The sequence below is a fragment of the Saccostrea echinata genome, unplaced genomic scaffold (assembly GCF_033153115.1).
Source record: "Saccostrea echinata isolate AGI-Se365-2 ecotype Australia unplaced genomic scaffold, CSIRO_AGI_Sech_v1 ptg000054l, whole genome shotgun sequence".
NCBI classification, from domain to species: Eukaryota; Metazoa; Mollusca; class Bivalvia; order Ostreida; family Ostreidae; genus Saccostrea; species Saccostrea echinata.
In genome coordinates, this window is record NW_026889803.1 from 30927648 (window position 1) to 30953292 (window position 25645).

General features: G+C 33.8%; 1 protein-coding gene across 3 annotated transcripts; it reads left to right on the forward strand.

The window, feature by feature from the left end:
* Positions 1 to 3572: 3572 nt before the first annotated feature.
* On the forward strand, positions 3573 to 21334 carry LOC133206192 (neuropilin and tolloid-like protein 1). Of its 3 annotated transcripts, XM_061342128.1 has the most exons (9): positions 3573 to 3898; positions 8027 to 8290; positions 12386 to 12457; positions 14222 to 14377; positions 18047 to 18307; positions 18401 to 18546; positions 18734 to 19001; positions 19166 to 19309; positions 20316 to 21334. In XM_061342128.1, the coding sequence occupies exons 2-9, from the start codon at positions 8272 to 8274 to the stop codon at positions 21110 to 21112; spliced, it is 1863 nt and encodes a 620-aa protein (XP_061198112.1). In that variant the 5' UTR covers positions 3573 to 3898; positions 8027 to 8271; the 3' UTR covers positions 21113 to 21334. The 3 variants fall into 3 exon arrangements, with proteins under 3 accessions (XP_061198112.1, XP_061198111.1, XP_061198113.1); XM_061342127.1 differs by lacking the exon at positions 3573 to 3898 and having other exon boundaries at positions 7884 to 8290; XM_061342129.1 differs by lacking the exons at positions 3573 to 3898; positions 8027 to 8290 and adding an exon at positions 9921 to 9981.
* Positions 21335 to 25645: the final 4311 nt, after the last annotated feature.

The following is a 25645-nucleotide window of genomic DNA, read 5'->3' on the forward strand; positions in this document are numbered from 1 at the left end:
AGTTAATACAAGCATATTTGGGCTTAGACATTTTGAATACAGATATATTATTATGAAATGGTCTTTGTCTACTTTCTTTGATTTGTCTGGCATTAGTTTTTATCTTAAATTGCCAAAAGTTTTGCCTTTTTTTTGCAACTGGACTAATGGCAATTTAACAATCCGTAAGCACTATGGCCACTTCATCTTGCTCGTGAATCACTCCAAATGATGACTGGCCATCTCTCAACTTATCAATTGCATGCTCTCTTTTTCAGGTGCACGTCCAAATGCACGTGTGTGTTTACATATCACTTTATGATCTAGTAGCTCGATCTTCATTAGTTTGTAAACAGACTCTTAACCTTATCGAAGTTTATCACTTAACCATCTAAATGATTGATGGAAAGCTAACTGGCGTATTTTTCTAAGTAACTTGTAAAATTAACGAAAATCATTTCTAGGAGACCTTTATTCTGAAAATGAATTAAAGTAGTAGTAAAGATGTATAGAGCGAAAGTACATTCTTTTTCAGGTTAAATTGCTTGATCTTGCAGCGAGAGATGTCAATTTCTCTAAGCATAAATTATGCTAGATGAATACTCTCAATTTCATAGAAGATTAATTTCATGCTGTGCGACCACACACAGGAAATCGAAGGATTTCTGTTGGTTCAATGCAAAGTAGCTATGAGTTCAATACAGATCCTTCAAATTGATGTCTCGCCACTTTGATTTTAACCCTTCACATTTAGAATCCATTTTCATATATTTATTATTTGCGATTTTGTGTTATATTGTAAATGTGTGTATTTACAGGAACATTAATAGACGTATGTCCCTGGTATTTATCAGATAGAAATACTCAAAACATATTTTTTTTAACTGGGTCGATCTTTACTGAACAATCTGATTGGATGGGGATAAAATATCAAAATTGCGGGTCAAAATTTGTCATTATTTACATATATTGGATTTATTTCTTAATTCAGTTAACAAGTCAACTACTACTACCATTTCTTTGGACAAGCACTTGTTTCTATAATATTTTTTTTAAACCCCATAGTATAAAGATAACACAAGGGTATCTAACTCCGAATTACATGGAGAACCCCCTCTCCAGAATTCCAGTCATTTACACTTTCAGAAAATGCAATTACCATTCTCTTCTACAATAATTTATCTACGCAAGGTTCACATATGGCATGCTTGTCTTTATTTTCTTTTATCTCCGTAAACAGCTATAGCGTCAAAACTCTGCTCGCCGACTTGAAAATTCGTCTCTCGTAATTTAAATGTATTTACTATATAATCTCGGACAGAGAGCAAAATTTAAAAAATAATGGGTTTAAAAATTCAATTCTAATGTTTGAATATTGCAGTGAATAAATAAATTTGCTTATGTTTCATTTCTTATATTATAAAAAAAAAAAACATCACGATATTTTCCCTGTAATTTCAGAGACAGATTTTGAGCCAATCAAATTCTAGGAACATATTCCGCCAGAGATTAGTACATAAAGCACTTTTGACGCTATTTACGGAGATTATAAAAAAAAATAATAAAGACAAGTATGCCATATATTGTTGTGTAGATATAAAATTATCGTAGAAGAGAATGGAAATAAACAGTCAATGCATTGTTCTAAGATAGTGTAAATGTATACAATTCAGGGGAAGAGGTACTCCATGTAATAGATACCTTGTGTTATTATTATACTATGGTTTGAAAAAAAAATATTACAGAAACAAGTGCCTGTCCTTTGGACTAAATGCCCTCTCTTCACCAATTAATAATTTAATACATAAAAAACAGAAAAGATCATACAGTACATTGACTTTTCTTCGCTTTATGAGTTATCAACAAGAAAACAAAGGCGATCGGCTATCGCCTGTGTTGAGAATTGACAGTGTCAAGCACCTCTGCCAAATCTTATTTGTACAAGAATTAACGTTTGAGTTCCCCCTTCAAAGTCGGTCGAAACAATGGAACCCGTCATTGGCTGTCTCCGTAAATCCCCGATGAGCTTGAAACTACGAAGACAGCCGAGCGTCTGGTTGTTTTAGCAACTTTTAATGAAGTTCAAAACGCTGCACACTAAAGAGTTCTAAATCCGTGGTAGTTTTGAGCAATAAACGTGAATTGCCCTTTATGTAAGATAGAATAAATAGACATATACAATAAATGACACAATTTGAACTAGAATAAAGTATACTTAATATTAGAATAGTTTAAGATAAAGTAATTGAGAACATTTGAATGTACAGTGCATATTGCAAATGTAAGTAAACGACATTGATTAATGTTCACTGATATTTCATTGTCTTTCGAACATTTTTGGGGGGTAAAAAGGCAGGTACCCTATGTTGAAAATGAAATAGATAAACTCAATATGTACATCTTTATATCATACAATTTTCTCAATGTCCATAAAACATTTTCATTAGTGTTTTGAGCTTCCTTTTAAAACTACAATGTACAGTGTATATTGGTTTTCAAGACTCGGTCTTCAGGGCTCTCACACCACATTTTGAATTGGGCCGGGGCCATAAAAATTGGGAAAATAAGAGACCTTTTGAGGAATTTTGGGATAATCACTATACATTAAAAAATCCTTTTATAGTAGGTTTCGTGTGATTGTTATCAACTAAATTTCTTTTTTGAGAATACAGGATAATATGACTAGCAAGAAAATCAACTACATGTACATTATATGTTTTTAATTTTGTGGGAAAAGTCTTTTGGGAAAATTAACATATTCAGTGGGGAAAAAAGGTACCTTTTTGAATTGGGAATAGGGCCTTTGAATTGCCACAACTATAGAGAATCGACAGCCGTTGTCTCTTCAAGAAGCAAATGAATGAATGAAAATAAGTGAACAGATAAAAAAGAAGAGAGATTAAGAATTTTATAAAATTCAAGAATCCGTTGATAGTAGTGAGAAGATATTAATTACTTATGCGCGCTTTGTTGTATGAAATCTGTTATTGACAAACGGCAGGCCGGTGGCGATAGGGCGATAAATTGTGATAACGCCCCGGGAGTCAGATAAACCCTAAGTGAGCACCTCTGGGGGTCTTAAGATAGCCCAAAAATACTGACAATTTGATTACCCAATTAATCCTCGATGCCGTTACCAGAAGGATGTGAAAGGGATACTTTAGATGCCGAAAAGGACAGTCCGGGTGTTTAAAGACTAGTTAATAGGAAATCGTAAATTGTAAATTTCGACCGAACCTATAAACTTTTCCACGTTCTTCCTTGAGAAAAATATCGCTTTTTAGGTGAATGGAGACTAAAACTTGTTTATTTACTGTTTAATCGTCCTTGAACTATATCAATAACTGCTCTGGTCTTTCTTAATTCAAAAGATTTTTTAAAACTGCATTTGGAAATAAAAACATACCGAAAATCAACCATTTCAAAAACTACCATGCATTCACGTAAGAGTAAAAATGCAACACTACTCAATGTATTAAAAAACGAGTTGAATTTATCGTATTTTCTTGTTCGAAGTAAACGTTCCTTCTTTATCTAAAAAAAGAAATTAAGAGCAACTCTTTAGCTGACACTTGAGATAGAGGGGTAAATAAGTACATAAGCCGTCTGTCGTGTTCTTCTGACCATCCCTCCCATCTTCGAATTAATGAGTCAAAAGCCTCAGCTGAGTTTATTTTCATATATAATAAAGTTGTCTTTCTATGAGAATGCTTCCCGTTGAGCGCGAGAATTACCGAGAGCATCCTGTGGATAAAATAGAGTCCGCATGCACTCACCAGGGGGCGTAACTGAACCTCGTCAGTTGAGAAACCTTGGATCACCCCTGCTGCTGGACCATTAATCTTTGTCTGGAACTTAGAGAGGAATGATAGTTGGATTTACAGAGTCATAATATTTGGAACAGTTTTCTGAGGATAAAGTAAGTATTTCACTTACTCAGTATATATGTCATCAATTTTCTTTGAATTTAAATTGTCAAAACAAACATTTTTCGATGTAGAAAATGTTGTTCTCTTCGAGACAAAGAAATTTGAGAATTCAGAAATTCGTATCAGCGATCTTGCTGCACTAGTATAACTTCATCGATGTTTGCTTTTGACTTTGATTTAAGTTTAAGGTACATGTACGATGATCAAAGCAAAAAAAGAGATTTTGCATCTGTCATTCAAAATAAAGAAAAGAATATATCAATTTCAGTATACAAATATTCTATTAATAAGCATGTTGACCTTAAATCGAATCTACTAAGGACTTTATAATAAGTATATTTTCTTGATAAAGTGCGACAACAAAGAGTGCCACCCAGTCTTCGGCACCTTCTCTAGAGAATGCTAGTTTGTATATTCTGTATACCGATGCACGTGCATGGGGTCATAACAACAGATAATTCACGATGCCAGACCCAAGATAATTAGTGCGGGAGTAAACTAATCTGGAACGAATTAACCTATCGCATTTACAATCGGGAAGACCTCTCTAATGGCATGACATAATGCGATGTCCGGTGCATCGGGTGTTGCATTCCATGCATCTTTCTTGTACGAACTCTTATCTGAGGGGAAGTTAAAAAAGGCCACTCTGAACATCGTAACACAAACCCAGATCTGATTCACCTGATTGCTTTCTTATCTTCTTTCTGGCCACTTATCTGGACATGTAGAAAAACATATCGATGACCATGCTGTTTCTTCTTTTTATTTATATCAGTCATTCTGTTACCAGACCGGCCTTAATCTTCCTTTCCATCTCTTGATTTAAGTCGTTGATTGATTGGAGCGCTGTGTTCCAGCAGGACCAATGGAATACGTCAAATTCCTCCTGCTTTTATTTAACCAGAATCCATTCAAATCGTTTGGCCAAAGAAGCAAGTTTGTAAATTGATTTTGCTTTAAAGCAACCCCCCCCCCCAAAAAAAAAACAAAAAAAACAAAAACAAAAAAAAAACAAAACAAACAAACAAACAAAAAATTGCACAAGCAAATACTTTTACACAAAAACCGGAGATATTTTTTCTTTAGTAATAGTACTTTCATCATTCAAAGATTCTTGATGTCCAAAAAATGATATCAGAAAATTCTATGTTGAAAGAAAACGTGGAATTAAGATTTTGCGCCAGATTAATTGAAGTTTACATTTCGTGACTACTCTAAACACTACAAAGTACATTCTGTAAATTTGATAATAGCAAAAGTCTGGCGTCTTTTGTTAATACGATTATGTATTTGTCTTCGTCAATAGATAATTGCAAGCCTTCACTACGCATCCGTTATAATTCTATCTGATAAAGCGTCACTCTTGTACACAGAAATAAAACTCCCTCCCAAGTTGAGGTGATGCGAGCCTTCCGCCATCGCAGGGGCCCAGGATGTGTCAAAAATTTTATAGAGAAAGTGCACCACACCAAAAATTGATTTTTGGCAAGTACTCTTACACGTGCAAGATTCAGCTTTTATCTCGTTTTAAAACTTGCCAAAGTGTAGGAATTCTCATGAAACAAGTGATCCGTGATCTCATTGTACATTTGAAACCATCCTCCAAATATCAATCTTTGTGAGAAAACGCGCTTCAACATTCTAGAATTGAATTTAAAGCATTTGTAAACTTGTAATTCGTAGAAAGCACGAGTATGTGTTCAAGTTATCATGCTCCTAATTACTGAAGCGCACTTTAAAATTGTAATAGAAAAGGCAACACACAGATCCGGAGCAGGGATTTTGAAAGCGGGGATGCCAATGCAAACCGTGGGAGGGGGTCTAACTTAATTGACCCCCGCTTTAGCGAAAGCGAGGGGACATTAAATCTCATTCGTCTGTCAGTCTGTCACAAAAACTTTAACTTTGGTCATAACTTTTGAATGAGAAGAGATAGGGCTTTCACATTTCAATGTACATTACCTGTGACAAGACCTTTCTAAATATACTTTGATTTTTGACCCCGTGACCTTGACCTATAAGTTTGGCCTACTTTTAATTTTTAAAAATAATTTTAAATTGGTCATAATTTTGGAATGAGAAAGGATTGGGCTTTCATATCAAACATTAATATTACCTGTGAAAATAACTTTCTAAATGTACTATGACTTTTGTTCCCCTTAAACTTTTGACCTTGAAGTTTGACCCACTTATAAAAAAATTAATCTTTGCTTATAACTTTTGATTAAGAAGAGACAGGGCTTTCATATTTGACCTTAGCATTACCTATGACATGATTCTTTCAAATATTCTATAGATTTTTTTACCCCGTGACCATGACCTTGAAGTTTGACCTACTTTTAAAAAAAAAATTAATATTCCTTTAAATTGGTTATAAAATTTGAATGAGAAAAAGTATATTTTATATATTTTACATGTACATTGCTTGTGATAAGACCTTTCCAAATGTACAATGGTTTTTGACCTTGAAGTTTAAACTACTTTTTTAAAAATTTAATCTTTGCTTCTAACTTTTGATTAAGAAGAGACAGAGCTTTTATATTTGACATGTAAATTACCTGTGGCAAGACCTTTCCAAACGCATACTATGATTTTTGACCCCTTGACCTTAAAGCTTGACCAAGACAGTTACTATAAGCCATAAATAATGGCATCCCATCCACTAAGTCACCGAAAGCGGGGTACCACAATTCTTTGAATTTGCTTGTTTTTTTTCTTCTTCCATATTTTGTGTAAAAAGAGGAAGGCTTTACCAACCATGCCCCTTCCTTGCGTTTTATAGACATAATACAAAATTGCCAAAGATAACTTCATTAAAAAATATAATAAACTGTTGATAAGACTTAATAATGTTTCTTCATGAACCGTGGAAAGAAACATTATTTGATAAATTAGTTACTTTTTCTGCAAATACAGGTAAACACAACAAATTTTTTTTTCTTTACATGAAAACGCAAAATACAACTTCAGTTTCTTTAAACCTTATGATCTATACCCATGTATTCCTCAGCTTCACAATATAAAAAGTTAATATCTAGAAAATAGGGGAAAAAAGGTTACACAGTTTTATACTTGAAGATTGAAATTTGTATCTTAAGTTTTGCATGTACATATGTATTTGTTGTTAAATTTTGGAGCTAAATTGTTCTTCATTCGATGAAGCAAAGTAAAACAATAAAATTCACTTTTCCCACATGAGATGTGGAATAAAAGTTTCAATTTTACATATTTTATTAAGAGTTTGGTTCAATCGTTCTTTATTCAAATGAGCCATGTCAAATAACAAATTTATCGCTTTTTCTACACGAAATGTGAGGGAAGCTATTTTGTTCGCATGTATTTCGCTATCTTGATTGATAAATAGAAATATTTTTTCACCCTACAAAAAAAGCTCGTTCATCAAATTGTCTTATTCTTTTTTCTTTTTTTTTAACTTCTAGATATATATCCAGGTGCAATTTCTTGTGGATAATTTATTTCATAGCAAAGTTTTTTGTTTTAAAAATAGTTGGTATCAAAAGCGCTTTCAACGATTCTTTAGAAGTTTGTTTTCATTGACGAATGGATGTCATGATTCTTTCATTTATTGTCAGTATTGCCGTACCAGTTTTTGTTTCGTTTTGTCATAAAAAAAATTCCAAAAATTAATTCTACTCGAAAATTCATTACAACTATCGTTTCCAAATCTTAAGATACAGATAACATTGGATAATCTTGATCATACTTGAACCGTGCGCTGATAACAAATTAATGCATCGGTTTAATAGAATGCTTTACCAGAAGGATTTTTTTTTTTTGGTTTTAATGCCATTGCGAAAAATAAAAAACACGTGTAAGAATGAAGTATAACTTGTAATGAATCGAATTAACAAGACAGGTTACTATATAGCTTTGGATGCTTATCGTTTTCATCTAGGCGTTATGTGAATCTAGATAAACGAGCATCGCTGGCACAGAGATCTTCATTCGCTAGGACCGAATCCAACGAGCCCATATTTCAGCCTCACTTCGTGTCGTCATAACCAAAAGTGCAGAAGAAAGAATATACATCTCTTCTCCGAGATTATAAATAAACAAAATATTAATGTGTGTCATTTTTCTTTTTTTTCTCACAGAACTTCTATCGGATTAACCATTAATTTTCACGGAGAAGGTGTTTTTTGGACGTCGAGTTTGTATTTATTCCTCTGAACCATGGAACTGAGATAAGAATTTAGATGTTGTGATAATTATAAGAAGAGGAAACGGGGGTGATAAAAAAAGATTTAATGAAACATCTCATTTGAAAAATCGCTGACACTTTTGACGTGAGAAAGGAAAAATAATTAAGTGAAAACAAAAATTAAATATCATTTTGAGAATGGAAAGTCTTTTTAAAGGTAAGAAATTATTTTAATATTAAAATTTTCCATTTTATAATTTTTATCTTAATTGAAGTGAAATATTGTTACAAAGGCAACAATTGGCAACCCAAAGAAAATTATGTAAGGGAAAAATTGCTTTAATAACGAGCAGAAAGAAATAATCATTACTTTGGACAAAAACCAAAACAGTTGGGCACAAAAAGAAAATGAACCAATGACTTCTCAACACAATGTCTGTTGTAAATGGATATATTTCTGATAACAACAAGAAAAGTTATATGTTGTCAACGACTAGCAACTCGTCAAATAAACGATCCCACTCTCTCACCTAATGCAAAACAGATAGATGCAGCAAAAATAAATAACGACCATTAACATGACAATCGTTATATATACCACCCATGTGCCACGGCCTGTACCGCTACTATACATTCTCTCTCTCTCTCTCTCTCTCTCTCTCCCTCTGCCAGATCAGTATTTATCTTTGTTTTAACAAAACTTAAAAAAACTATTGTAACAAAATTTCAGTTGAAAAAAAAGCCAGTTGTATACAAGACAAGTGAATCCCCCTCTCTCTTTCTTTCTCTCTCTCTGCGTGTCAAGGGGATAGTTTATGGTGTTTCATTGTATTTTTCAATTTTCAAACACTTCGCTGCTGTTTAATTTCAAGTTAGAATTATAGCTCCCAGTGAAAATCCGTGTCTCCGCAAGTAATCTACACAAATCCCATAAAACCTGGCACCACCCTCACTATTTGACGTAACTTTTAATGAAAAAAGAAGTTAACTGCGTCCGCTAAAACTATGGTAAATGTTTTCTTTCATTTTTCTTTTCTCACCAGTTCTGATATGCATTGTTTCTTTCTAGTTTAAGGAGTCATTCATTTTCAAGCTAAGATATCAGGAAAATAATTTGTGACATGAATTTAATAGTGATTAAATACTTACTCTACCACGAAGGGATTTCGCCACAGAAACCTTAATTTTATTATTTTAGTTAAGACCCCAAGTTGCTTTCTGTGAGCATTTAACATGCTTGTGATCAATTCAATAGTTACATGTTAAAGTTTTAAAGTTCAAATCGAAGTCTCAACTTTTAGGGACCCTTCCTCGTTAGTTCTTTGCATAGGTATTGATAAGCAATGCGCAGTAGAAATGATTTTGGCTTTTGAAATAAACATTACTATGCTACAACTTGTACAAATACTTTGCTTTTTGACTCAAGATTACCAATATCTTGAAAAGACTAATGACATTGTAACTGATATTTCTCATACAATCCAGACAGCTGTATTGTGCCTTGTAATACTATGATTCATTGTTTCACCAGCAATTTCAAGTACTCTCTCATCTCAAGAGCATGCATGATCTGCCAAGTGTTCTGGCACGAGACTGACATAAAGTGTGAAAACTGTCTTTTGCCACCCTAGCAAAACATACTGATATCATAGTCACATTCCGTGCAAAATGGTGATCCGAAGTGCAATAAAAAATGCAAAACCGGAAGACGAAATATGATAGGTCCGCAGAAATTGACATTGATGATAGGTCCGCACTTCAGGAGAACGACTGAGTTTTATCAGTGGTTCTGGTCCTAATCAAATGCACGAGCCAGAACCCAAGTTGGCAGATTATGGAGGCTTAGGATAACCGCTGAAAATTCGTCGTATCATTAGCAGTGGGTTAACCTTTGATCTTGGGGGCTCGGTAATTGTTTCTACTTGTACCTTAATATGATGGTGTGTCTTCTGTTCTTTTGGGATCCAATCTAAGCACTGGATAGTGCATTTAATGACATTTTCAATCTCTCTATTCATATTGTTACTTAATGCCACACTCTACAACATTTATTTGTGTTGACATTTTGTATTTGACAACAAATATCCATGGCGACAATATCTGAATGTGAAAAAAAGATCTAAAATTCTAGAGGAATCTCTTACACACCTTTCATATTTTTTTTTCGAAAAGGGTATTAGTATCATTTGCAACGTGTTTGATCATACAATGTTGATTCAAGTTAGGGATCGGTTTAAGAGAAAGAAAATTTTCGTTAAGATATAGACCATCCTTAGAATAATTTTTCTCTCAATGATGCATACCTTCAATTAACTTCCCCGTCTTTTAATGGCGCTCTCACTTTCATTTCAATGTTGAGGTTATGTTGATTATATGTTCGGGGCAGCAGACTTGACGAGTTTTGTTCTTACTTATCTTTTGGAAATCTTTATTGCCAATGAATTTTATCTCTAGTGTTTTACATTACGGGTTCTCGGTTGTGCATGTAACACACAACTTTGCAAAGGTCGCCTATGGTGGCAAATTTTGCAAAATTATCTCCTGGCGCTTGTCTGATATCAAACGCTTTGTTAGCAAGACGGTTCCTTTCACAAAAAAAAATCAAAACCAGTTGTGCTCTTTAAGATACTTGAAAAATTAATCACGAAATTTGTTCTTGCTGAATGTTGAACAGAGTTTGAAACGACTTTTTACGTTTCATGTTTGCTAATTTGGACAAAAGAGAGCTTTCAAACCGATATCAATTAAGCAATGCTTATTATGCAAAGTATTTTTTCGCTTGAACATGCTTTTTATGAATGGTGATTAGAAATATAAAAAAACATGCTCAAATTCTCTGTATATTATCGCTTTCGAAACGTCTTATTATCTACAGAACCATGTACAAATTTTAGTTCATTAAGTGAAGATACTAAAAGACTCAATATGGACTCGCCTCATGTATAGATAAAGATTCAAGTGTCAAATCTGATTTGGTTCAGTTCCGTTCTATCTTACAAAAAATGCGGCAAACATTCACAACAATTTTTGAATTTCTTTTTGATCAGGTGACCAAAACTGAAAAGAATCTGTAATTTAATCTATATACGGTACTTATGTGAATCACGTCGCTTAAGTCATTTTGTGATACGGATTTACAGTAAAAGAAAACAAAATTGTTGATTTCAGAAACATTGCGAAGAGATAGCTTAATTGTTTTCCTTGCACGCGCAGGACCATCTTAAGACCATTGCCTTCTAAACAATATTGCACTACGATCTTTAAGGTCTATTTATTCTCATCCAAGCTTAGACAAACAGTTCCTTTCAGCAAGCTTAGGAGCAGAGTACCATTTAATTGTTTAAATCTGTAATAGCCGTTTGCTGTATGTGTTTCTGATAGCTTCAGTTTTGACAAGTACAAAATAAAACAAACGAAAACAATCAAGCGTAAGCAAGTCAAGATTTTATCCCCAATTAAACGTCCAATCATTGATGTAAAAGGCCTTGAAAACTAAATTGCTGAAATTTGAAAAACGTTGTTCAGCAAGAATTGTAAAAACTTTCTTGAAATCTGCGCACGTGAAACAAATAAGCCTTAATATGTTATGGAGCTAGGTATGATGCAGCTTTTATGAGCAGAAGTTGATTACAAACTAGTAATTTACATAGACATCTTCATAACCCTCCGTACACAAAACAACAGCCGACCTCCATAGTTGTAATGTACATTCATTTCCCGTTGCGTCACTAGCTGCTTTACGACAAGGCTCTTGTGACAGCTTCCTTAGCTCCTGCTTGACTTTTAGTGGGAGGATCGCTATATTTTTACCTTGAACACAGAAAGTAATCAGATTTTGCACGTGTAAAACAGATATCTTATGCCATTCATGCCAAAAAGAAAAAAAAATCGACGGTGCAATTTCGAGGAACCCATCTTTGTGTTAATCCACAGAGGCTATTCGAATACCTTCATTCCAGGGATATATGCCATTCCTGGGTTGTCCAAGGTTGTCATGGCGAATATATCCCTTTCTTTCTTTTTTTCAAGCTTAAGATACATACTGACTAGATGAACAGTACACATGGGGAATTAATTAGTATCAGGAAGCAAGAAACAAATAGGCAACATTTTGTTCAAAGAATAACACGAGGTGCTCGTAACTTTAGTTTGTTGCAAGTGCACGATAAACACATTTTACACACAGAAGACTGACATGAAAAGGTTATAATAACGATTCATTGTTTGCCAATTTCTTATAAAAACTATCATTATTTAGGTAGTTGTTTTTGAATCAAAACCTGCTCATATTCACATCTGCTTTATTCAACAGGTTTTTCATTCGCCATGTTTTGGTTGGTGTATTCGATTTGGATTCTGAAAAGTTGTTACGCTAATAAAACAGGTAAGTAAAAATCAAAAACAGATTGTCATAAAACTTTGTTTGCTACAGGTTTAAATTTCGTTTTTTTAAAATGTCAGACGAGGCCTGCTTCGTTTTCTATTTTTTTCCTACAAAGAATGCAGGCGATTATTTAAAGGCACGTGCATATCACAAAAAACTTCCTTACTATGCTACAAATTCTTTTCTCAAACTTACAGTAATACCGGACAAAGATTTAAGCAGTGTGATCTGTTTAATTGTATTTACACATTCTTCTGAATTGTATATAATTTATAAGAGGACGATGTAGATAAGAAGATATAGTCTATCACTTCAAAGCATGCACGGCCGAATTTCTATAATGTATGTCCAAACTGGGTGATGGTGGGGGATCGTAGCACTCAGAGATCGCCACGTGCTTGGCGTTCTTTTGGTCTTCAAAGTGATTTTATCTGCAAGTTCGGAATTGGATCCATGTCTTCACATGGCGGAGTAATCGCCCCTGATTGATCCAGACACTCTGACATTTAGACATGGCAAAAGATGTTTAGGGCAAAAGGAGGCTTGTCCCTTTTCTCTCATCAAAAATCTTTAAATCTGGGAAGCTAAAACTCTTCCTTCTCAGTCTCTATTACTTTAAGCCTCAAACATCTGTTGTTCCAAGACGTTACTCATCGGAAAGCGTACAAAAAAAATGACAGTGACTGATAAAGACAATTTATTGAATCTCACACTGGTTGAATGATTGAGCGTATGATAATACACAAATAAAAGAGCGTCTTTCGTCTTATATTTTTTTTTCTACCATATACCTTTTATAAAACCATTCAAGTCTAAAAACAATACTAATTATTAATACCTTTAATGAATTCAAAATAATTTTAAAGGAAAAAAATAGATAACATTCGTTCCTGTTTTTCTTCAAAGTGCATATTGCGTGTGAAAAGGAAAATTTTGCCTCTAGGTGTGAAAAAAAAATTGTTAGTTTAACTGGAGCTACGCATTTTATTTACCTACAAAATGTGAAAAACAATATGATAAATAGCGCAATTGATTTGAAGTGCCAGTAATTTTTATCAACGCTTTTAAAGATTTAAGAAAATAAGGGTCAGTAGTTTGTCCCATCTGGAAAGTCGGAAGCAAGATAGTAAATTGCGAAGGCGATCATCACACGCGCGTCTTTTATCGTACAAATGTCGGGTTAAATCAATTCGTAAATACTGTGAGATACGTGGTATCCGAGGGAAAATAAATATATCCTTTATCTTCATCGTGTAAGAAATGAGTCGGTGTACGATTCTGTTCATTCATCTAAAGCTTTTGTCTTGTAATGTGTTGGCTTTTGTTATTGTGATGAGGTCATTGAATCTGGATTGTGGAATCAATGCAAAAATAATCTGAATTATTATTATACTAGAAACTTCAGCCTAAGCACTTTGTCTAAGATCAATGAGTCAATGAAAGTGGAATATTAGCCATTAATATGAATTTGATGAAAAAATCGTTTTGACTTTAAAAGCAATGTAGTCTTCTTAGTATCATATGGTTTAAAGACTCCAAGTTTCATTCAACTTACAACAAGTTCCCTAAACATATAATTTTTTCATGTCCTATTAAAATAAAAAGTATAAGTTTTTAAAACTTTTTTTTTTTGATTTTTCTGTGCTACTTGCCTGTACATTTTCTGCTGGTCATCTTCAAACAAAATATGGTTTAAATTAAAATAAAAACTTTCACTTCTTAAACAAAATTTAAACCTTGCTTATTTGTTTTATATGATTACAGATGCGCCAAATTCCCTGACTTATAATCACCAGCACCTCTTGGGCAACAAAATAGATCATGCTTGTACCAATTTTACTTTTGGTTCTATGGAATTCTACAGTCCAAATTTCCCAGAAAAGTATCCCAACAGTTTAGAGTGTGTCAGAGCTATAGAAGGTGAGGAAATGTATTTCGTAATCATTGTACAGGTATATACTTCTATGTACCCTTTTACTAGAAAGTGCAAAGCTTAAAGCTTATAAAAAATTTTCCACGATAATGAATTTATCATGCAAAAATAACCCTCATCTTCTTCATACTGTTCAAAATGATATGACAGTCTATCAACAAGAAATGGAGGATTTTATGACAATGAAACTTAAAATCTTCAGCTGCGTCAAGAAATATATCATAAAAATGGATTAAACATGTTAAAAAGGTTCTTTTGAACAAGCTCTTGTGGAAGGCTTCTTCACGTAAAAGCCTTATGCTTTTTGTTTGTTTCTGCACTGATTTCTACACTTTGACATGGTCTGATCGTTCCTAATTTGTCAGTAATTTTTGACTTTGTCGTACTCACGAAAAAGTGCTTTTGAACAAACGCACTCTGGTGAAAATCGGCAGTCATGAATTCCGAACGCATTGTTCAGTCGTGTGGCTTACAAATAATTCATAGTTATAGAAGAAATAACAAACCGTTATGTGCTATTTAATATGCTAGTTATTTTCCAAAGTAGATTCCCCATAAGTTTAGATCATTTTCCTAAGACGTACTAATGGCATCGCTTGATTTCTAGTGTTTCATCTTGCGTCCGTCATCTTGTTCCAATTTTGTACCTCTCTTGTAAGGAGAGTTCACCTGTTCGAAAACGATTATTTGGACAAGCGCTGGTAGATGCTTCTACACACTTATCTGTCAGTCTCTGACGATTAACACTAATTTGTTGAGTTATGGCAAGAAGAGGAAAGTTGTTAGATCAAATGATGTATGTAAGCTTAAAAAATACTGCGGAATAATAGCTATTACGGTTCACGCTATGTGAAGAGTCACTCAATATGTTATCTTAAAAAGCATTGATATTTTATTAACAAAGTTAAAAAAAAAGGCGTGAACTCTCTTTGAAGTAGAAATTATGGCAGTTCACACCGAACACTTTCCATTATCATTTATATTCTTACATTTATTCCATCTTTTATACTTAAAATGTGAGAAAAGTTCACCACACAAACGCGCAAGTAATTACTTTTCAAATCGAGAATTGGTAAGTTTTAAACAAATGAGCATCTTATGTGATTAAACTTGAAGACATTGATAATTTTGAAGGAGGAAAAACCCAGTGGAAAGATAAAAGACAAGGAGATTTCTGAAATTCACTTCGTTGTACTCTCGAAAGTGCTGATTCAACAATGGCAAAGGTTTTTCGTTCATTCTGATCGGAACCAAAAAAAAAAAAAAAAACTTTTATATCAATCATTAGAAGAACATTCAAGATCAGTAAAGAATGTGTTTTGTACATCATCACGGAGTCACAAAGAGATAGCTGTTAATCCCATCAAAAGAATTAACGATTATAGTTCTCCCTAGTCGGCTGTTTCTGCAGGAAGCCCCAGGTATCGCCTTGCTCTGCCATCTTGCCATCAATAAACACCAGGCAATGTTGATTTAATTGCAGAGTAAAATGTCATTATCGATGCGATTCACTTCTTAAGTAAACTTTGATCCACAAAGGTGTCAATTGCTCTTCTAAGCATTTCTTCGTCTGTGATGTTTCTGTAGAAAACTTTTATCCAGATGTGCATTTTTAAAAAGCACGCATAGAGTTCGGAAAAAAAATGCATTTACCTTTTGGTTTGATTTTCAGATTTTTACTTAAATTATACGGTGTTTAAAATGCTTTTTCTTTTTGACGGCAAAGTAAATGGTACAGACATGAGACGCAATAATACGTCTTTGTCGTCTGCTAGTGACATCATTCACAAAGAAAGCATCAAGTCTGAAAGTTTTTAGTAAACAGATAAAAGAAACTGCATCTAAACAAAAAATGTTTTGTGCATTTTAGAAATCATAATCTAATTTCGTTGCGAATTAACATTAATAATTCAACTCTTGAAGTCTTGAAGTTTGACTTCTATATTTTTCAAACCTTTGTACTTGAACAAAAATTAAAAGGCTTATAAAGTTATTAGATGTTGCTTAATTCATTTCCCATTTTTTTCTGATATTTTGGGGGCTTAATTGGCTCAATCGGGGCTGCCTGTGTCAAATTAAAATAGCGAGGAGTAATACGAAAATGTGTCTCGCCTCGCGGTGTTCTATAAAAATGCCTCCAGTTCGATCTCTTCCCTGTGGGAGAAATGTATAAAATGTATCTGTTCATTCGGGGTTCTATTAGAAAAAATAATTACTTTCCAGCAATACTGCACGCAAGTGCCCGCCTTCTACAATCCATTCTAACGGGGGAAAAATTCAACTGCATAAGTTTAAAACATTTGCATTTGTAGAAAATTGAAAACATTTCCTGAATATAATCATTTCATTATTATCATGAAAAACATTTGTAAACATATTTCGGTAATTGTTTTCAGCAGATCGCTCGTTTTGCAAGCTTTATTTCAGGAAACCCTGAAAAGCAAATTTTCATGTGAAGGATAATATTGCACGATGACAAATCGATATTTGGCAAACTTGACCCTTTAACTTTCTGAAGATGCTTTTCCAAAACAGTTTGAGAACAAAGAATAGTGCATTCATCGTAAATTTAGGGGTCAAATATGCTTGATCTATTGGAGTTGAGGAGTTTGGATCTAGCAGCTTGTTACTAGTATGCAGATCAAGTGTCTTGATTGTGTTTGTTAACTCTTTACATAGGAAGTTATTTCTTATTAATTAGAACCGAATACATGTAATTGATCTATGTGGACTACTCTCCCAGACCTGTCCTTTTTATAACTCATTACTAGTCCAGAGGTAGCCCCCTCTACTCATAAAATATCTCTGGGGTGTGTTCATCCATTCTATAGTGAGTCCAAATAAGTTTGAGGAAACTCATTAGAAAAATAGTTCCGTCTATGCGGCCGTACACATGCTTTCTGTATGTGAAGTAAGTTTGCAAAGGGATTAACTCAACAGTTTTCCTCAAATTGCATCAACTTGTATAATATTTCAAACATAACAGAACCATATGTAATTTCAAACGACTGAATCATTTTCTTATCTCTTGAATAAATACGTCTTTCTAATTACACTTTCTGACACTGGCTTCTACTTCGCGAGTCAGACAGAAGTCCACCTGTCGCTAAATAGCTTTTTAAGCTTCCTACGAATTAAATTGCAAGATTAGGTAACCATTCATCATGCCTTCTGAAAGCTGCAACTAACGATGCTATGCACGTGCTGGAACCACAGTTTACCTAAAATATCAGAAATAGAGAGTCCGTAGTCTATTTTTTTCTGAAAGGAAGTTTTATTAGTCTTTTTTGGAGTTGAAAAATTCTTGTTTCTTTTTTCTATATAGTATGAAAAATTATGCAAAGTTCTGACCTTCTGAAAAGAAAAAAATAAACATAATCGCATTTGATATCACTTTTCCCATTACAAATAATAAATTCATCTAGATCTTAAACTTATTTGACAAATAAGTCTGTGTTACTTGAAAATTCATTACTGGATCGAGTAATCTTAACTCTTCTTCTTCAAACTATTGAGTCAAAGAAGCTGTCAAGAACGAACGATTGTTTATAGACAAGCTGCAACAATTCTTAAGTTTTTAATTATTTGCAATGTACATGCGTTTCCCTTCTCAAGTCTTGATATAATTAATTTCCTATTTGTGTAATACTTTGTAGCACAACCAGGATTTGAAATTCAGCTCGACTTCCGAGAAAAATTTGATATGGAATCCGGTCAAAATAAGGAATGCTCATATGATTTCTTGGAGGTTCGAGACGGACCATTCGGGTACTCCAAGTTGTTCGGAAGGTTTTGCGGGAACCGATTTCCGCCACTACTTATTTCCAGCGGGAGGTACTTGTGGCTAAGATTCAAGAGCGACAAGGCTGCAAATTATGGTGGATTTAAAGGAATATATAGTTTCATCAAGAAAGAGGGTAGGATTTTGAGTCAAGAGAGGTTGAATTTTTCATAAGTATTTTATATCTCGGAATTGACTTATCCTATTCTTGCTTTGTATTTTATTGCAGACTACAAACCTGAACTGGAGGCCTTGAGTGTATGTCGAATGCCTATTAGCAGTATGCACGGATTTTTGTCGTCTGCGGATATGACGCCGTTGTTGAATGGCAACGTAGATTGTACATGGGAAATACAGGCGCCACCGCGGAGCAAGGTATTCTGCACGCTATGCATATAGCGCATTGGACTTTCCATCATTTTTATTCTACCTCAAATATGGCCGTCAATATTTTCGATATACTGTAGAATATCCCGAAAATAGATACATGATTTTGTTGCTTTTGGAAAGTATTTACTGTATGTCATTAAATATGTCATGCATATCAATTTGTTCATTTCAGGTTTTCCTGTCAAATTTCAAAGTGGCTTGGCGCGTACAACTATCTTCTCCTTGTGACTCGACAAGAATCGAAATTTACGAGACATCCACCACTCGAAGCGCTCTTAAAGGATCATACTGTATGGGCTCTATTCCAGATATTATAATCGACAGCAGTGTGGCATTCATAAGAGTATTTTCCCCTGCTTTGTCAATCAAACCGGAAATGACGTTTTACTACACTATTCTAAGGGAGGCAAATAGGCCAACATTTATAACGGGTCCTATTGGTAGGATTTTACTCCAACAATTACGCATAAAAAATCAGCTTGTAATCAGAAAAATAAACATTTATATTCATCGAGCCATCATCACTGAAATAGACTTCATTTCAAATACCTTGATACTGTTGACAAGACACACTAAGATAATATCTTAAGCATTAATTTTGCAGATTCCTCAAACAAGAATGAGTTGGTGTGTTCTTCATCTGAATTCATGTGTGACAAAAGTTGTCTTAGCAGATCTCTGTTGTGCAATGGCATAAAAAATTGTCCATCAGCACAAGACGAGAATAAATGTGCTGGAAAAGAAGATGGTATGTAAAAAACATAAAATTAAAAAAAAAAAATACTTTCCTAACTATACCTTGTTGATAAATAGAAAAGACATAGAAAACTTTCAATTCATCTGTGTCTGCTTTAACAATTTACTTCAAAGTTTATCGCAACAATTGACATATGTCTCACGGCTTCCTTGTTAAAACCAAAAATATGCCGAATTTTAGTGCAAAAAGTTCACTGTTGTAGTTTATCAGTTGAAAAGGTACGACTGAAATGCGGTCCGTCTGAGGATGCACAATGACAAGAAAATTTAAAATTCTTTTCTTTGATAATTTAAAAATACGAGAAAACGTTAATTGTACACACCGAGCAAATAAGTTCAGTTTAAAATTATTCCCTAATATTTAAGGTATAAATTAGTCAAAATTTAATTAATATTACCAAATCTCCACGTAAAATAATGGTACCCGAGTGGGCACAACTCCTGCAGGCAGCATCAGATCTTTTTTTCATTGTCTTGCATGTAAGAATAATTCAGGTTGATAAATATTTACCTACTTACACGCGCGATCTATTCCGGCCATCTTTCTGTTGATTAGATCTGACACATCATAAACTGAGCGATAGTATACAAAAGCCAGACCGCTGGCAGATGGCGGTAAACGGAAACTAGGCATAATGTTCTTGGGTCCCACAGACCAATTGCAATTTTATACAATTTTCTTTTAATTTTGTCTTAGGTGATATGTATATCATATGGTTTTAGTCTTTGTTTGAATTGTTAAATTGTTTATAAAACAATCAACGCCGTGTTGGTGTGTGTTGGGGAATAACATTACAAAACTAAAAGCAGCTTTGTTATATTTTAAGATTGGAATTCAAGGGAATGGGTTCAGTTTCGATCCACATAATGGGTGATAGCTATTGAATAAATAGATTTTTGTCTGATAATGATGATGATCTCTTTGATGTTTTAAGAAATGATTAAACAAGCACCCGAAAAAAATAATCTGATTAATCCTTTGTTATTTTATATTGCAGAATCTGAGGTGCCTCTGTACATTATAGGAGCCGGTATCCTAGGTGGGGTTATAATCACAGCTATTATCATTGCAATATGTGTTTCATGGCGTTGCAAGAAAAACCGGAAGCGGAAGGAAAGAGAACTTGCGAAGCATCACGAAAAACTCAAAGAAAGCACAATAGAAATGTCTAGCAACAGTACAACCACCACACTTGGAAGCAAAAAGAGTGTTCCTCCCGTTGGTTATTTTTCCCTCCCGCGTCCCCATGGCGGCAAAAATTATAAAGACCACAGGAACAGTTTGACAAATTCACAGCCCTCCGAGGGTGAATATCCGGATCAGTCTTCAGATCCGGGAACTTATAAAAAGTTCACTGTACTCGATCCGTACATGGAGGACGAAACAAGTCCCCCACCTTCCCCATACACCCAAAGTACGTGCCTAACGACCATAATAGAGAGACATGATATGCCCCCACAAACTGAGCTAGACGGTAGTTACGGGTGGACGGGGTACGGATGGAAACAAACGCCTCCTACACTCACCGAAAATCTGGCCAAACTGGCACGCTATAACATGCCCCAACACGAACATCAACATCAACAAAAAATGTATAAATACAACCCAGAAAATAAAATGTATATGGACCCAAAGTACGAAATGTACCAAGAGCAAAAAATGCAAATGCACAAAGATAATAAAATGAAATACAGTACACCAGTTGACAAACAATCGTCATTACATGACGACCAGACTCACTTTAAAATGAAAATTCAGGATCCTGATATAACACGTGACCTGGAAGTGACGTAATCGGGATATTCTAGTTCATTGGGAGCATCTATTCATATGCAAAACACAACATTAAGATTGATTCATTGTGAATATGTAGAGAAAGTGAATGTGCCTTCATTCATATGTAAATATTATCATCGTGTAAATATATTTTCTACTTGTTCATGTCATTGGCTTGGTGTTTTTGTGGTATGTAAGTAGTTTTGTACTGATATTTGGAATAAAAATACCCAAAAGAGATTATTGTTCCTCAGTCAAATTCATTTGACCTGCAAGATTCACAATAGCCATGATAACAAAAGTTAATATTCTCCCTCATATTAAACACTGTTATAGCCGACTGTATCATTGCTGTTTATATTATCGTTATATTTATTTTTATATATATTTATATATGCATGAATATTATAATATACTGTTCAGCGCCAGATGCATTATAATCCCTCGTAAATACACTTGTACAACCGTAGGTAATAACAAGACTTCAAAATCGAACAAGAAAAGATATATATTAGTAAATGTACATGACCAATTGATAAGAATGGAATGCAACGAATATATATACTCTTTATTTTGAATTTTGAATTTACCGGGTGGGAGTAAATACAAAATTTAGAACATGACAAATGTTCTAAATTTTGTATTTACTCCCACCCGGTAAAATCAAAATTTAGAACATGACACATGCCAGAAAAAATAAACCGTGCTGCGGCACTTTTACTTTAAAATTCCATTTGTTTACAATCAGGTACGTTCAGCACCGAATGAAAATCTCTAACCGAAGTGAAAATTTTTATCTGTATCTCCTATATATCTCAAAGAAGCCTAAGTCCTGATATGATATTTTTATCATCTTTATTTCACTTGTCAAATACATGACAAGTCTTCTTTCATAATGATCAATCATGTGCCCTGTAGCATTTTCTTCGCACAACTTTGGATGTCCAAAATGTCTGCGCCCATGAACATGTGAATATGGTTATGAGGTGTTTTTCCAACTGAACCGCTTTGATACGTATCTACTTTCATTTTAGCGTCACCGGATAAACTCCACCCATTGGCCAAATTTATTAATACATGTATTATTAGTCAGCCTTACTATAATGTAGCATATTGCTCTGGATATCTGATGTCGCAATGGCAATTAAAGCAGCAAGTGCAGAAATATAGTTCATGATTGAGAATTAGGAAGGAGGAAAATAGTTTTGAAAAATTCTTGTGTTATATATTGAACGATAATTGATCCCTTAGGAGAAAGATTGCAGTTATTCTGCCTAGCAGAGACTACAAATTAGCGCTTCTCAGTACTTTCAGTACTTTTGAGTTTTACACCAGGTTTAAATTTTGAGAATATTTTACCAATAAGAAAAAGACAAAGAAATAAGGGTTTCTGAATTTCACATTATTTTGCTCGACAAAATCTAAAGTCAGTGCTCCGCACTCAACAATATAATGTCTAGTCCATATAATCTTATGCTGGAACCACCTATTTTTCCTTTGTGGTGTCGAGCGAAGTCATCTAGGGATCGTCCGCCCGAGTGTTCAAAACAAGATATCAGTAGAAGTATCCGAAAAAGAAAAGAATACATATTGATTTCTTTTGAAAATAAAATTGCATCAAGATATCTAAAATTCATAAAATGGGGAACTGTAGATAGTCGCTGGGGATCAATTTCAATCGACTCCAGGCAACAGATATGTAGCTAAGGTGTTTTCACTGAAAATGTTCTGTAAACTGAAAATACTAAAAAAAAAAACCAAATAGAATACTATTATAAATCCTTCTAAGTTCTCAACTAATTAAAAAGAGATGTGTTATTTTTCCACAACATACAGACGTTCATTTCCTTTCGAGGTGTCCGTTTGATTCGGACCCTTATAATTAAGACCACAGCAAAACTGTAATTTGTGATATCTTGCTAACATTGTTTTAAATTTTAAAGGAATTTTTCAATTTTTTTTTCAGTTTCGACACCATTCATGCCTTTCAGACTTTTTTTTATTCACTTTGAACTTGCATTACAAATAACTTGGAAAGAGAAATGTTTAAAATAGAAATTCAAAAAGGCTACACCGTGTACATATGCATTGATCTGTGTAATGGCACAAGTGCACGATATATAAAATTATACAAAATAAACAAGTACTTGCAAATTTAACTACATTGTATTTTCACGTATTTGGGAGTAGAACATGTGAACAATTATAACAGAGCATACCGGTATATGAGAAATATCGAAAGGCAAACAATTTAGAATGGAAAGAAAACACCCATGCAAGAAAAACCCGAAACGCGTGGCAACGCTCTTAGATATGAACACGGAGCAAAGTCATGTAAATTCAAGAAATTGATAAAAATGTAAAGTTCTTTTCTTTTTTCTCTTTGTTCAAAATGAACCAGTCCCAAAATAGCAGACAATGAGGAGTCGTTATTTGTATAACATTTTTTTACTTGAAGTTTTTGGCAAAAATTAAAAAATGTACACATCTTTTCCAACTGACAAAGCATGTCGCAGACCTATTTTCCGGCAATCAGTAACTTCTTGCAATCCCGAACTTAATTAATGAACCTTTTCTCCTAAAATATAACTTTGGCAAGAGTAAGGGACAAAAATTTGCAACGTAAATTTGAACATCTGCATACAGACAGTCACTGATCAAAAATTCACTGCAAGATACAAAAGCAAGATGTTTAAATTTGAATTTGCAACATGATGAAATAAGAAAGAAAAGAAAAAAAAAGCTTTATCCGCCTTCTATAATTCATTTTCTCTACCCTTAAAATTGAGCAGTATATTAGAAATTTGTGAGACTTATGGTATGGTATTGTAAAGGACATGAGCAATAATAATTTAAAAATAAAAATATATATTAATTTTTGTCCTAGTTTTGAAATGTTATGAACTGAGCAAAATCAAAATCATTTTTGCTATAGATTTGATAGATATTGACCAAATATAAGAGTACATGTTTTAAAAATATACTTCAGATAGGATTTAATCTTCTATCTACGAAAATAACCTTATGTAAAATAGCTCTACAATACAGGTTTTAAACAAAAAATTGCGCGAAATATCATTAATATAAAGTTATCCTGTAACCTTCGTCATACATGTAGTTTCAGAGTGGTCTGCAACAACACCGAGTATATACAAACCTCGTTATCACGAACTGGATGTGATCGAGAAAGACTTCAAGATATCCGAGGATTCGAGATATCAAGGGTAAAATACTTAAAGAATAAGGGGTTAGGACTTCCAAATCACTTCGACATATCCATGGTATTCGAAATATCAGTGTTCCAGATATCGAAGTTCAACTGTATTAGACAAGAACTGTGTAAAATAGTGTGACTGATATATCAAATCAGATTATACCAGTTTTTATTGTTCTATTCCTATCTGGACTATGTAATATTTCTACCCACTTTGGCCAGGCAATATTTCTACCCATTTGGACCAAGCAATATTTCTACCCATTTGGACCAAGCAATATTTCTACCCATTTGAACCAGGCAATATTTCTACTCACTTTGACCAGGCAAAATTTCTACCAATTTCGACCAGGCAATATTTGGAATCACGCTACTAGAGATCTGTCATGTAAACTCATGTATTATGACCGTGCAAAATATACCAGTATTGAGCTAATTCCCTGATAACCGCCAAGGTGCAGAGATAGTGCTATAGACAGGCGATTATAGTATCAAGAATAACCTTTGAAGCAGTATGATCCTTAGCTTCCTTACATAAGAAAGTCCATAATCCCATGGATATAATTTTTTAAAAAATCTGGCATAATAATATTAAAATAGGCATGAATTAAGTTCACGTGAAAACGCACAGTCACACATACAGACAGGCTAAGATGCAAAGATATTGGAAAATGGAAATTTCAGATCTCTGTAAAAAATGTGACGATTAATACATGTAGTATGATATGAAATAATGAAATTAAACTTCTGTTATTTAGATAAAACAAGATATTGCTTATCAGCATGAGGAGTTTTACATGAAGACGTAATCAAAGAGCAAGTAGATACGGTATATCATTGCACCAAATCCAAATACTGTAGATCTTCTATCAATTTCAGCTTGTATTTTAGCCAGTCGGTTTCCTTCGTTTCATCAATTTTCTAGTTGTAAAGAAATGGTATACTTTTACCAAGGTTGGTTTGTCTTAAAAAAAAAAACAGAAAGATACATTTTTTTTCTTTCGGAAATGTGAAACACGAAACCTCATTCTAGTAAAGAATGTCTTTGAACAAAAATAAAAGTTTGCTTCTTTTGACACTGATTGCATGCCGTTTGAAAATAAACAATTTTTGGTGAAGATACACAAAATCGGGATTTAAGCAACGGATCTGGTTTTAATTGTTATCTTCGTAGAAAAGCAGCACGTGTCATTATCAGAAAATTACATAACACGGAAGTGCTTATTTCAGGGAGCTCCAAAGCATCAGTCGTTCTGCGGAAGAATTATCACATCTGATTTCTATTTTGACAATGGATTAGTTAATCCGGTGTAAAATAGATCCGTCAATATGTCCCT

Bases quoted from the DNA above. Each gene is read 5' to 3' on its own strand.
- LOC133206192 (XM_061342128.1), top strand. The intron at 14,378-18,046 runs GTGAGGAAATGT...AATACTTTGTAG, and splicing joins GTGTGTCAGAGCTATAGAAG to CACAACCAGGATTTGAAATT. The intron at 19,310-20,315 runs GTATGTAAAAAA...TTTATATTGCAG, and splicing joins ATGTGCTGGAAAAGAAGATG to AATCTGAGGTGCCTCTGTAC.